Source organism: Tympanuchus pallidicinctus, unplaced genomic scaffold, assembly GCF_026119805.1.
Source record: "Tympanuchus pallidicinctus isolate F22 unplaced genomic scaffold, pur_lepc_1.0 scaffold19, whole genome shotgun sequence".
Lineage (NCBI taxonomy): Eukaryota > Metazoa > Chordata > Aves > Galliformes > Phasianidae > Tympanuchus > Tympanuchus pallidicinctus.
Window position 1 is genome coordinate 11,392,660 of NW_026294710.1, and position 13,602 is coordinate 11,406,261.

The following is a 13,602-nucleotide window of genomic DNA, read 5'->3' on the forward strand; positions in this document are numbered from 1 at the left end:
AATTATCAGCCAAATAGCAGGTATCAATATGGTTTTGTTTAAAGCTGATAGAGAGAGAGCTAGTTGAGTATTTCTCAATTATTCATATGAATAGGTCTGAACATTAAAATTTTCAAGTTATAAAGGACTACAATGAGGTGGTTCAGCCACACAATGTGGGTCCCAGAAGAGTAAGAAAATATTTCTATATAAGAATTCCCTTCCTACTTTAATGAAGTCTAAGTGTGGGTTTATGGAATACATGTCAAGTGAAGATGTTGAATTTTGTGATGTTCTCAGACTCACAGACTTGTACAATGGCTTACATTGGAAAGGACCTCAAAGCCCTGGACTGACTGCCCCTCACAAGCTCAGGTTGCCAAGGGCCTCATCTCACCTGGCCTGCAGCACCTCCAGGGAGGGGGCACCCACAGCTTCTCTGGGCAGCTGTGCCAGTGCCTCACCAGCCTCTGAATAAAGAAGTTCTTCCTAACACTGAACCTAAATCTCCCCTCTTTTAGTTTAAAGCCATTCCCTTTTGTCCTATCACTATCTGCCCATGTAAAAAGTTGCTCTTCCTCCTGCTTATAAGCTCCCTTCAATTACTTTTTTTTTTTTTGTGATTGAAAATTCAGTTCCTAAAGATGTGAAGTGTTTTGCAGAATTTGCCAGCATAACCATCTTGTCTAGAATGCAATTACATGTGGCAAAACTCTTGCTGTAGCTGTATCTATGTCAATTAAAGAAAGATTTATTGACCTTGGATCATGTCTTGAGCGTGAGAAAGTGTTACCCTTACCAGCAGAAACACCACTGCTAAGTTCACATGCTCTGGCTCCCCAAGGGAAATCTCCTGGCCTGACTCTTCCAGCAGAGGCTGAGTGGCTGTTGTAGAAGATACTCCTGTATTAATTCTGCTCTACTTGATATCATAGCTAAATAATAAAGTTCAAAAATGGAGGTGTATATGCTAAATAATATAGAACTAAATACCTAGCGGTTCTAAACTTGCCATATTTTAAATTGAAAATCAGCAGTGGCTGGGTGTATTTCTAAAGGGATTGTAATCCATGCCACTTCAGCAGTCCTACCAAACCCCAAAATCTTCCCACAGTGTCCTGACAAGATTTGTCAGCTAGAGATAAGTGGTGAAGAAAGGCTGTTTGGCTATGAATGTGACACTGGATTGGATGCAAGTAAATGTCATTTATTTGAACAGGATCAGACCTAAATTTGAAAAACAACTTGAAAAAATACGTGCACTAGAATGTAGACCCTCTCCAGGAAACAGTGATTATAAATAATTTCTGAAAATCATAGGAATAAAACAGATGGGTCTAAAAAAGTTAGAAGACTATCAGCTCACTTGGCAAAAAAGATTATTTTCCCAATTTGGCTACAAGACAAATTCTGTATACACCTACAGATTGTACATTAGGCCAGTATTTGGCATGCTATGGCTGTCTGAATAGTGTGTGTGTTTGGTGCCAGTAATTGAGGAAACATATTGAAAAAATTGGGAAGAATTTCAGAGCATTTTATTCATGCTAGAAAAGGTAGCAACGGCATTTTACAAAAGAAAATAGACCAACATTTATTGATATAATACTGCTGAAAGTGAGATGTAAAGCTCATATAAAGCAAAGATTGCCTTATTAAACCACAAGAAAAAGGAATAATTGCAAGGCATCCACTGACAGGTTACATGACTGGTGTCCTTGGAGAATAAAGCACTAATATGTACATGTCCTCCCCACTTAGCCCCTCTTTTTCTTACATGGATCTTCTCCGTTCTGACAAAACAGTTTAAGCAACCTGGTAACTTGACGCATTTTGGGAAGTGACACCTTTGTGTAGCGAGCACACTCGAATGATCAATGTACATAAGAAGCATGACTTCATCCTTTCAAACATTAATAAACTTTTCCAGAAAGAGATTTTCAGAGGTGTCTGCAAAATGAGCCATGAAAATTAAACAATGTGGGGAGAGCTTTTTTCCTGGAACAAAACGTGCCCATTCCTGCACAGCTGGCAGCGCACGCCCAATGCTCTGCCTCTGTGCGCGGTCCCATCCTCGGGCTGCCCGTGAATAAAAGCTGTGACAGCTCAATGGCCTCACTGTGCTCATCCTCATCATGCCATCATCAGGGCCACAAAGATGGTGAAGGGCCTGGAGCATCTCCCCTGTGAAGAAAGGCTGAGTGAACTGGGTCTGTTTAGCCTTGAGAAAAGAAGACTGAGAGGGGACCTGATCCAGGTCTATAAGTAGCTAAGGTGTGAGGGGCAGAACGGCGAGGCCAGACTCTTTCCAGCAATGTGTGGAGACAGGGCAAGGGGAAACAGCAGGAAACTGCAGCATAGGAAGTTCTGCACAAACGTGCGCAATAACTTCTTTACAGTGAGGTGACGGAGCACTGGAACAGGCTGCCCAGGGGGGTTGTGGAGTCTCCTTCTGTGGAGATGTTCAAGACCTGCCTGGATGCCTACCTGTGTGACCTGGTGTAGGGAACCTGCTTTGGCAGGGGGGTTGGACTCGATGATCTCTGGAGGTCCCTTCCAACCTCTACAATTCTGTGATTCTGTGATCCCAGCCCCAGTGCCATGCACTGTGCACATCTATAGTAAGCACTTTGCCATAGCCAAGCAAAGGCTCAACTCACAGAAGTTGAATGCTTAAGAATCTGAATTCCAAACTTAAAATAAAAACCAGATGCACACTTGTACATTCTGGATGGTGCCAGACTGTTTTCGACTTGGGCTCCTTCAGGGTTGTCTTATGGCCAACACCAGGCCAGACCACAGATCTGAGGTACGCAGGGACGGTCTGATGCAGATAAATTTTGCTAAGCGCTCACGCTCGCATCAGGAAGACGAAGCGGATGTTGAAGCTGAGCCGCCTCCGCGGCCACCCGCGAACTGAAGGACTCTACCACACGGCCCCTCGTCGTGACGCAACGCGGCGCTCACACACACAGCAGCGCCCCGCCGTGACGTCACGCGGTACCGCAAAGCATCGCCGCGCCGCTCCCCTCCGCCCGCAGCCACTTCCGCCTCCGCACCGCCCGGTAACCCGAGCGGGGCCGCCCGCCCGCAGGACCCCGCCCGGGGCTGCCCGCCGCGCCGCCTGACGCCCGCCTCTCGGGATGCGCGGTTCGCCGAACCATCCGAGATCTCCGCAGCGGCGCGGCTCGGCCTCGCCGCCCGTTCTTTCTCGTCTGGGTGTCGGGAGGAGCGCGGAGCGAGCTCGCTTCGAGCGGCGCTTTCGGTCAGGCGGCGCGACGGTCTGCCCGGCAGGGAGCGCGGCGGGGCGGCGTGAGGGGAGCGGAGCGAGGGGACCTCGAGCGGCGGGAGGGGGCGGCGGCGGCGGGCGGAGGAGGCGGCGCTCCCCGGGCGGCCGGGCCGATGCCTGCACCGGGCGCAGGTAGCGGGCCTCAGGCGGGGCGGCGCGGGGCGGCGGGAGGCCCGGAGGGTGGAGCGGTGCCGCTTTACGTGAAGAGGGAGGAACGGGGCCGGAGGGCGCGAGAGCCGCGAGGAGGCTGAGGGAGAGGCCTGCGGAGGCCCGGGGTTGGGGTGAGGAGGAAGGGCTGGGTGCGGGAGCTGCGCGCGGGAGCTGTGCAGTGCGGCGGCGGTTCCTTCGGGCTTGTGGGAAGGCGGGTGGAGGGCCCGTGTGCGCGGCTAGGAGCGGCCCGGAGGGAGGGGAGTGCTGAGAAGTGCTTGGCGCCTTATCTCTGCCTTCGGGCCTCGGAGGAAGGGGTGTTCCTGCAGCTCTGACAGCTCTGAGGCGTGGAATCGAAAGTAAAACTGCCCGCCTGGCTCAGCAGTCCTGTCGAATCGCTCCCCTTTCCCCCCTTCCCCCGCCGTTCCGTGGCTCTGATTTCCTGTAGAGCTCCGCATCTCGTTTGTCAGAAACTTGTGGTGCCTAGGCTGATTTTTCTCTGACCAGCCATCATGTTTTCATATGTCCCTAACTTAAAGTTAAGAGAAGCTTTAATTGCAATTCACGTTCCCCGAGACTCTTGATTTCTTTTTTTTGATGATGTGCTTTCTGATGAAGTTTGTCTTTTGCTCTTTGAGGTTTTCCAAAGTGTCAGAAGTGGGACTTCCTGTCTTTGTTCTTTATTTCTCTTACCTAACAAAGCACCTGCATAAAGGAATGTTGATGTGATCAATTGAAATTGTAGTGCCAATACAAAAAATATGTGAAGTAAATCACTGTTCTTAATTAGTGAAGTTGTATGTCTGTTCTCCCCACCTCCCCCCAGCCAAAGCTGTGTTTGTAAGGATTGAGATTCTGGTACTGCAGTCTGTAACAACGGATTTTTATTGATTTGTGAGTATTTAGCATATCAGGCCAAGGTGGTGATGTTTATCCTTCTATTCTGAATGGTGGCTAGATTAATGATGCTGAGTAACTTCTACGAATCTTTTATTTCCTTCAGATTAAGTATTCACATAGATACTTCATCGTAAGTGTTACCTTTGTATTTCAAGGACTTTTTTTTAAAGTAAAGTTTCTGAGCCTGGAGTATTGTGAACCCCATTTCATAAATGTCTCAAATGCTAAAGTTAGTATAAAAAACAAAACAAAACAAAAAAAACTAAGTAAAAATTCAGCTACAATTTTAAAAGAGAAAATTAAGATGAGTAAAGGTGGTTCAAGTAGTGAGAGAGTTCAGTGGTTTTCTCTGGGGAAAACAGCACCTTTAAGTGTTGGAACTAAGAAGAGTTTCAGAAAACTCAAATATCATTCTGGAAATGTATTGCTGAAAGACCAAGAGCTTATGGGCCCGTTGTCTCGTGTGTGTCTTGTCCTTTCTAATTGCCAGCAATGAGCACTAATTCCTTCTGTCAGTTTATGAAGCTCTTGTCATTATCCTGCCTTTCCAGTAGTGCATTCACATAAGCATTAGATACAAAATAGAAGTTCTGTTGATGCGCATCTTAATGTTTCCTTACCATTCTGTGTACCTGGACCCTACCTTGCAGCCTAACTTCATGGGGGAATGAGACCAAGGCAAGCCCTCTGCCTGTTACCATTTTTCTCCATTTCCCATTATTAGTGAACCAGTTTCATCCAATTTAGATCTTTTGAAGGTATGAATTGTCTACAGGTCTTATAATAACCAGTAGCTGAGGGGAAAAAAGACTGAAACTAACTTTCTCAGGAGAGAATGGCTATACAGCATGTGTTCTGTGGGCACTTCTGTTCTGCTCATGTTGTTGGCTGACCCGTACAAGCTGACCAGTGAATCAGTCTGCGTAGAGCTGGAAGCCACCACGCTAAGCTGCCTCCTTTAATAAATTGGTGGTAGGCATAAATGAGCTGCCAGTACAACTGGGAGGGCTTAATATGGTAGACAGTGAGCAATGTTGTATCTCCTGTGGGATAGGTCAGAAATCCGTTGTAAACTAATGGCTCGTCGCTGGTTTTACAGGGGTGTGGGAAGTAGATAATGTTCCCTTGTGAAATCATAGTGCTCCATCCCTTTTATCACATCTTTTTGTCTTGCTTTTATACAAGCAAACTGGATACATCTTTCTTTGTTTTGAGTAACTTTCCTGGTGGGAAAACATTTTAATATAATTAATGGAAAGTCTTCATGCAGCGTGACACCAGATGTAATCTTGCTTGCAGTATGTTACAGCAGTGTTTAAGTTCTGAAAACCTCCCTCCTCCCACTTTTTTTTCAGTGGTGACAATGGCAGCTAAACTGCTGTCTGGAACTATTGGAACTAACAGTATGGATTCACAGTGCAAAAAGATTAATGGACTTAACATTGCTGAACGTGAAATGAGTGCAGGACTCCCGTCTCCCAGATGAGTGTGTAAGGAACAGGGCCCATTTACGTGGCGTAAAGAGATGGGAAATTAGTTCTGACCCATAACTTGAAGGAGTTCTGAGTGCTGCTTAGTTGTTTGGGTTTTTTTTTTTGTTTTGTTTTGTTTTGGCGTTAAGTATTGATTTCATAATAATGCTGTTTTAAATTGATGTCTGTCAGCTTTTTGAAATCCAAGTAGCTCAGAGTTGCTGAGCTGTGAAACCTTTTGGTTGTAGACATGCATTAGGGAGCCAGATTTGCTAGTAGTTGTGTAAGCTGTGCTGATTTGATTGGTCTCGCTTCCACAGAACGGCATCAGAAATGTCTCTTTGCTGGTGCTGTTGCCAGCTGCCTTCAAAAAGACCCTGATGGTTTCTTTACCACTAACACGTCACTGCCTGTATGTGAACACTGTCAAATTTTGCAGCTAGGTCTTCTCTTCGTAAGACTCTTGCAAACATCTGAAAAAATGCAGGTGTTCCACATGAGATTGCCAATATATGGATCTCTTGTGTTGTAGTTCACAGTGAGGGCAGGGAATGTGGACCACTTAGTAAGAAATAAACTTTCTTTGGTGTGATGTCTTGGTTATAACTATCTTTCAAAATAGTCAAAAACAATATTGGAAGCATTCCTAGCTGGCCTGAGATGTGCCTCGTTACCCTGTTTTGTTGAGTAGATGCACAGAATATTTGAATCCAGCTTATTTTCATCATCTGGTCTAATTGAAACGTAGAAAGGCCAGAAGTGGTAACTGGGAATCAAACAGGCACTACTAATAAAAGTGATGCTTTTTCAGGAGATTCCACATGCAGCGTGCTCCATCACTTCTACCTATATTTGCATTTAAGCATATGCAAGTAAAAAATGATGGATAAATATTTGCAGAGCTAGGACTGAGGTTCTTCTAACATGCAAGCATTTTGCTAAATGCCTTGCAGTGCTCTTGGATCTGGAGTTTAAAGTTTTGCAATTTATCAGTGCGTTGAAGCTAAACAGCGTGAAGGAGAGTGAGATATAGCTTATGATTGATATAAAATACATTTTTTTTTTTTTTGTAAGTTATAAATTTAGTGTGAGGTAAATAAGGCTTACCGGTTTCTTTTGACTGTTTCAGCGCTATCTGGTCCTACCTGATACTAGACACAAGTCAGCAGAATACCCTTGTCATAAGACCAGCAGTGTTCTGGACTGTAGTAACAAGCCAGCAACTTCAAAGTTTTTTCCTCTTTATTTGGTGCTTGCAAGATCACGTCTGGGTACCAGCTCCAGTAGTGGGTTCTCTATTCCAAGAAAGTCATTGCTGTACTGGAGCAATTCTCTGTGAGAACTACCAGGATCGTTAGGAGGCTGTAGGCAATGTCTGAAGGCAAAGAGAACAGTCTCTTCATCTGTAAGAAGAGAAGGGGAGGTCTTATTACTGCCTGCAGCTACCTAGTGGGACAGTGCAGAGAAGATGGAGCCAAGTTCTCCTTGGAGCTGTACATGGGTAGGAATGAGCTCAAATGGGCACAAGTTGGGGCATACTGAATTCAAGGATGATATGAGAAGGTTTTTTTTCAATACTGAATTTTCAATACTGAATACTGAGTTGCTGGAGCAAGGACACAGTGGGGCTGTCATATCTCTGTCCTTGGTGATCCTCAAAACTTCGTGGGGCAAGTTCCTAATCTTGACTCCCTTTTCAGCAAGACCTTGAAATAGGTGACATCCAAAGTCTTTCAAGTCATAACTATTCTGTGAGTCTGTCTTTTCTTGTTGATTATATGTTGTCTTTTGGATCCCTTCACCAAATAGAACTAAGGCATAAAGGGCCGAAAACCCTAAAGATGATAAAGCTCTTACAAGTCATAGGGGAGGAAAAAACAAGTCAGTTGAGTAGAGTCATGGTTTGGAGCCTTTGATAATTCCTGCTAATTACAGCCTTTCTGTTTTTTGGTTTGTTCTGCTGGCAGGGAGGCTCGTGCACTCACCTTATTCAGCACAGCATTCCTCCAGCTGCTACTTGTGCTATGTGGAAGAATGCTCCCAGCAACTGGGGACATCTTGGGAGAGTGGGAATGAGATGATGCTTTTCACCATGAGGACAGTAAAGCATTGGAGCAGGTTGTCCAGGAGGGCTTCAATCTCCTTCCTTGGTGGTTTTTAGGACTGCACTGGGAAAACCCAGAGCATTCTTGTCTGACCTCAGAACTCAGTGGGCTTTGAGCAGGACGTTGGACCTTTTCAGGTCAAAACTGTGTTGTCCTGTGATCCTGTATTAGAAGAGGGAGAGTTCTTAGGTGACATGTAGTAATCTCAGTAGGACAGGTGATGCTGATGCATGCTGATGAGTCAAATATTTTTAGTTTTAAGTTAAGTTTTAAGTAATTCATTTTCATCAGTCTTGGATTTTTTCTCTTTCAGATGAATTTCTGCTTATGAACTAAAATTACACATTTGTCAGGTTGCAAAAATTTCAAATGCTTGTACTTCACAATTTCTGCTGAGAACAACTTCACAATTTGTTCAGAACATCACTGTAATAACTTAGATGTGGAAATTATCCAAATTATTTTATCACAACCTTGACTTTACGACTTGGAATGCTGTAATGAAAAGATTACTTTTTATCTGTTTAGATCTCTTCCTTAGTTCTCACAAATGTATGTCAAACCTCTGTTCTGGTCAGTTAAGAATTGAGAACGGGAGGGCTGTGAGAGTGACTTTAATGCATCAAATGTGGGTTAACAGTATTTATTTTCCTGTGATTCTGCAGACTTGCCTGGGTAAGACAATGCCAGCTGAGCGCAAAAAGTCAGCAAATATGGATGAAAAAGAATCTCTGCTAAATAATAAGGAAAAAGAATTTGTTGAAAGGCGACCGGTGAGCACCAGGGAGAAGCCAAAGGATGATGTCAAAGTTGGGGTAAAGAGAGAGACTGTAAAGATTCCTGAAGACAAAAAGAAAAAATTGGATGAGGATAAAAGAAAAAAAGAAGACAAAGACAGGAAGAAAAAGGAAGAGGATAAAGTGAAGGCAGAAGAAGAGCAAAAGAAGAAAGAAGAGGAAGAAAAAAAGAAACATGAAGAGGAAGAGAAAAAGAAGCAAGAAGAGGAAGTTAAACGTCAACAAGAAGAAGCAGCTGCTCAGCTGAAGTAAGTTGTACTTAAGTATTTTAATTGTGCCAAATGCTGTAGTCCTGCTGTGGGGACTGTGGGCAGAGTTAGAAAAGATGAACTGTTTGAGTTAATAAGTTGTATGTCATGCTACAGATTACATGTGCCTGCATGAGGATACCAGATTTTACATCATTTTGACTTTCCATCTCTTAACCTCTGTTACTTTTGTCTTTAGGATGGGGTTTTGGTGTTGTTCTCTGTGTGGTAATCATGTGAAGCCCAGATTGACAATGAAGAACCACAGTTTATTTTGAGATAGAGAATTGTTAGTGTTATAAATTTGGAAGCACAACATCTGTGAGTCCACAGACCGTATATGGAGCAAATCTACTGTGAGCAGTGGCTCTAATTGCTTTGCACTGATCTTAGTCAATTGATACATGGATGGCAAACGCAGAACATAACCCATCACTTCAATTTGTGATCTTACCAAGACAATATTTCTTTAGTATGATGTCAAAGGGTATTGCAGTGTTGAAGATAGCATCGTTAGGACAGTAAAGCCAAGATTCTGGACATTCTTGTATATCAAGTATGTCACTTCTGAAGATGGGGAACAATGTCATAGCCAAATTCTAGCTGGTGCAGATGTAATTCAGCTGTTTCGAGTTTTCCCTAATTTCAGTGGTTTGGGAGTAGAAGATTTCCCTTAGCTCTAATACAGTAACTTCTTAAAAGGTTGCTGTCCTCTTCCGTAAGAACTTAGTCAGGAGTAAATCAAGTTTCAAGTTTATATTTTGCAAGTCTGGTGGGATTAAGATGTTCTGCATAGAAGAACGTGAGAAATTCAGTGTTGTAACAAATGGGACATGCTTTTTGGAGCAATAAATTCAAGCAGTGGTTGATCAAGCAGATGCTTTAGCATTCCAGGATTAACTTGTTAAATACTAAAAAAATAGTCTTTTAGTACTGTTCAGCTCTACTGGAGGATTTCAAACTCACTTTCTTTGACCCGTTAATGTGGGAGTAAGGTGCTGTAACAATAATCACTCCTTTTTCTTTTCCTAGAGAAAAAGAGGAAGCACACCAGTTGCATCAGGAGGCCTGGGAGCGCCATCAGGCAAGGAAGGAGCTTCGCAGCAAAAACCAGAGTGCGCCAGACAGTCGCCCCGAGGAAAACTTCTTCAGCAGATTAGACTCCAGTCTGAAGAAGAACACAGCTTTTGTTAAGAAGCTAAAAACCATTACAGAGCAACAAAGGGACTCCTTGTCCCACGATTTTAATAGCCTGAATTTAAGCAAATACATTGCAGAAGCAGTAGCTTCTATTGTGGAAGCCAAACTGAAAATATCGGATGTGAACTGCGCTGTGCACTTGTGTTCTCTCTTTCACCAGCGCTATGCTGATTTTGCCCCTTCATTGCTTCAGGCTTGGAAAAAGCATTTTGAAGCAAGGAAAGAAGAGAAGACTCCCAACATTACAAAGCTAAGAACTGACTTGCGTTTCATTGCAGAATTGACTATAGTTGGGATTTTCACTGACAAGGAAGGTTTGTCTTTAATCTATGAGCAACTTAAAAATATTATTAACGCTGATCGAGAATCCCACACTCATGTTTCTGTGGTGATCAGCTTTTGTCGGCACTGTGGAGATGACATTGCTGGTTTGGTACCAAGGAAAGTAAAAACTGTTGCAGAGAAGTTTAACTTGAGCTTTCCTCCTAGTGAGATAATTAGCCCAGAGAAACAACAGCCCTTCCAGAATTTGTTGAAGGAGTACTTTACGTCTTTGACCAAACACCTGAAAAGGGACCACAGGGAGCTACAAAATATTGAAAGACAAAACAGGTGACATTTAAATGTTGCTTTTTGTTTATGGAGGAAACAATAGTTTGGTTTTGAAATGCCTAGATTTGTTGCAATATTTGTCACCAAAAGTGTCTTGTTAGAGGTGTGCAGGAGATGTGTGTTCTGTGATATACCTAAAAATATATCAGATAATCCAATCAAGCTGTAAAGAGTTCCAAGCTTTCTCTGAATACTTAAAAGAAAAAAAAAAAAAAAAAGCTAAAAACCCAGGTTCCTCAAGGATCTTTGAAGAAAGTGCAGGCTGACCTTGAACTTTAATTCTCTTAATTATTTTGGTGATGCTCCCATAGCAGCTTGAGTGTCTTGCTTGTTTACCAGCTGATACTGGCCTTTTCCAGTTGACATAATCTGATTTCTCCCTTTCCACCCACACCTATCTAACGGAGCATATGCCACAATGTTTTTGGCTCATTTGCATTTCTTTTAGTGTACCAATGTTGCCAATGGTAGAGAGTATGGAAAAAAATAAGATGGGAATAAAAAAGTACCCTTTAAACTTCATTGTTTACAATTTTTGTATAAGCAGATGCTTAAAGGTACAGACAATTTGATTCAAATCCTTTTTTATATATGTGAAATATTAATGTTGAAGAATTAATATATATACCTTTTAAGATCTGAATAATTTTATTTCTACTATAAACAAACTTGTTTAAAAAAAAAAAAAAAAAAAAAAAAAAAAAACAACAAAAACGTGCTTTTTGTTTAAAGCATCCTGAATTGTCAATCTCAGGGTGAACCTAAAGCCAGCTGTGGGTCTTAAATGATTGCAATAGTTATATATCCTTTGGAAGTACTCCAGGCTGGTAGGAGTGATATGTGATGTGGTACTGTGTGTATCCACAGGTTTCAGTCAAAATGCTGATCATTAGCACAGTTCTAAATGTATGCTTGGACCACATCCAAATCTGACATTCCCAAATCAAGGCTTTAACTTTGACCCACTGTGCTGATAGGTGTTGTGCTGCAGTCCTACTGTTTGTGTTTCAGGGGATCATAAACTCACTCTTGAGCTAGCATTAATTCTCCAGCTAACTTATTGCTTTAAAGGAAGTTGTTGACTTAGCCGTTGCCACTGTTTAATTCAATCAGTATAAACCTCTGTACTTACACAGTTATTCTTGCTTTGGGGCACTGTTGTTTTGGCCGCAGTGTCAATGAACAGTCATAGAGTTTGTGTGATGGGACTTAAGTGAAAGAAATTCTGAGGGAATGAAGATGTAAGAAAATGAGAGAACATAAGTGATTCAGGTGAGGGGAAAGTACTTGAGTGATTATTTGTGAATTTGAATAAGAACTTCTATAAAACTGCGTAGAGAGAGCCCTGAGCAACCCAGTCTGATCTCATCGTTGGTCTTGCATTAAGCAGGAGATTGAAACAAAGACCTTTCTGCATGCCTTGCAATCTGAATTATCCTGTGAGATTAAGCACAAAGCTTTGTTTTGGTGGAAGAATATGAAGAAGTATCATTTATCACCAGATGAAAATAATTATATTTATCTGAAGTTTTAAATGTTGGTTTTAGCTGCTTAATAAGTTGGGAAGTAAATTTATCCGAAACGAGACATGAAAAAATTTTTCTGCTGAGTTTTACTTGTGAGGCTGTGAGGTAAAGAACAGAGATTTGGTTGGTAGGAAGTCAGAATACGAGAGAAATATTCATAAACTGAATTTCTGAAGGAGGGTTGTGGTTTGTTTGTGGACCAGATGACTCTTAAGGGTCCCTTCCAATTCAAAAGACTGTATGTATTTACTTTTATTTTTATATATACTTAAATACATATATAAATACTTATATATATTTAAAGTCAACAATCTTACTGAGGGGAAAAAAAAGCAGTCCTCTGTGGGTTTGTTAGCAGCAAAATTGATAGGGTTTCAACAGCTTTTATTTCATCTGTTACTCCAGAAGTAGTGGAGTGAAATGGAATTGAGCTGTTCCCTGTTGCGTGTTTAGTTGGAGATAATTCTTCCAGGTGAATGTGTCCCATATGCATCTGTGTCAGGAGAATAACTGCTGTTGTGAGATAACTTGAGCTGGTTGAATTAATTATGAATTAATTATGAATTAACGTGTTATTGTATGCTTCAACAAATTCATTGCCTGCCACAGCATTTGGTTGAAGCCAGGTTTCTGCACACACAAAGATGTCTGCAGATGGGTAATTAGGAAAACTATTTTGAGCTACACTTGGACAGTAGAACTTGATCACCTGATTGCATAGCGAAGCCCGTAGCAAAACCTGTGCAGGCTCTTCTATTGGATTGCCAGATTCTAGTATGAGTTCTCAGAAGTGGTTAAGCATGGAAGAAAATCCTTTAAACTTCTTAAAACATGCTTAACTTAATCAGAAGATCTGATGAACTTGATTTGTGGCACTCTGCGAAGTTCTGAAGAGTTCTAGAGTAAGATTAAGTGTCCTGTGCTATAATGTTGATTGCATGTAAAAACAAATTGTGCTGTTGAAAGATTATTTGGCACGCTTTGGCTTGAATTGAACACAAACTGAAGCTTGGTAGTGCACGTTACTTAGGTGTGCCTTTGTGAGAGGGACAAGAAATAGAGCTTTTGCTAGCATTAATGCCTTTTGCTCTCTATCAAAATATCTAAACTATGTTTTGGCTCAAGTGAGCTGAAGAAATTTTCTTGCCCTGTGAATGTCCTGTGTAAAAAGATGACTTTTTAGTCCCACGTTATTAGTAAAACAAAAATGCCAGTATGATATCCCTAAATTTATATTGCTCAGACTGTTAGAGAACATTTAGACACAGTGATGTGTGTTGGCAAGAATGTGGTTGATTTGTGTATTTATCTGCTTAAGAAAAGCCTG

General features: G+C 42.1%; 1 protein-coding gene across 6 annotated transcripts in view; it reads left to right on the forward strand.

Moving 5' to 3' along the window:
* The first annotated feature begins 3,137 nt into the window (after window positions 1–3,137).
* The window catches only part of UPF2 (UPF2 regulator of nonsense mediated mRNA decay), a 56,322-nt gene continuing 45,857 nt past the window's right edge, over window positions 3,138–13,602 (forward strand). For 2 of the 6 annotated variants that reach the window (XM_052681184.1, XM_052681188.1), the window contains exons 1-3: window positions 3,453–3,549; window positions 8,558–8,937; window positions 9,970–10,749. In XM_052681184.1, the coding sequence (XP_052537144.1) occupies window positions 8,576–8,937; window positions 9,970–10,749 (1,142 nt within the window). In that variant the 5' untranslated portion in view covers window positions 3,453–3,549; window positions 8,558–8,575. Of the gene's footprint in view, window positions 3,245–3,297; window positions 3,401–3,452; window positions 3,550–8,557; window positions 8,938–9,969; window positions 10,750–13,602 lie in introns of those variants that run through there. The other 4 variants (XM_052681186.1, XM_052681185.1, XM_052681190.1 and 1 more) reach the window with 4 other exon arrangements.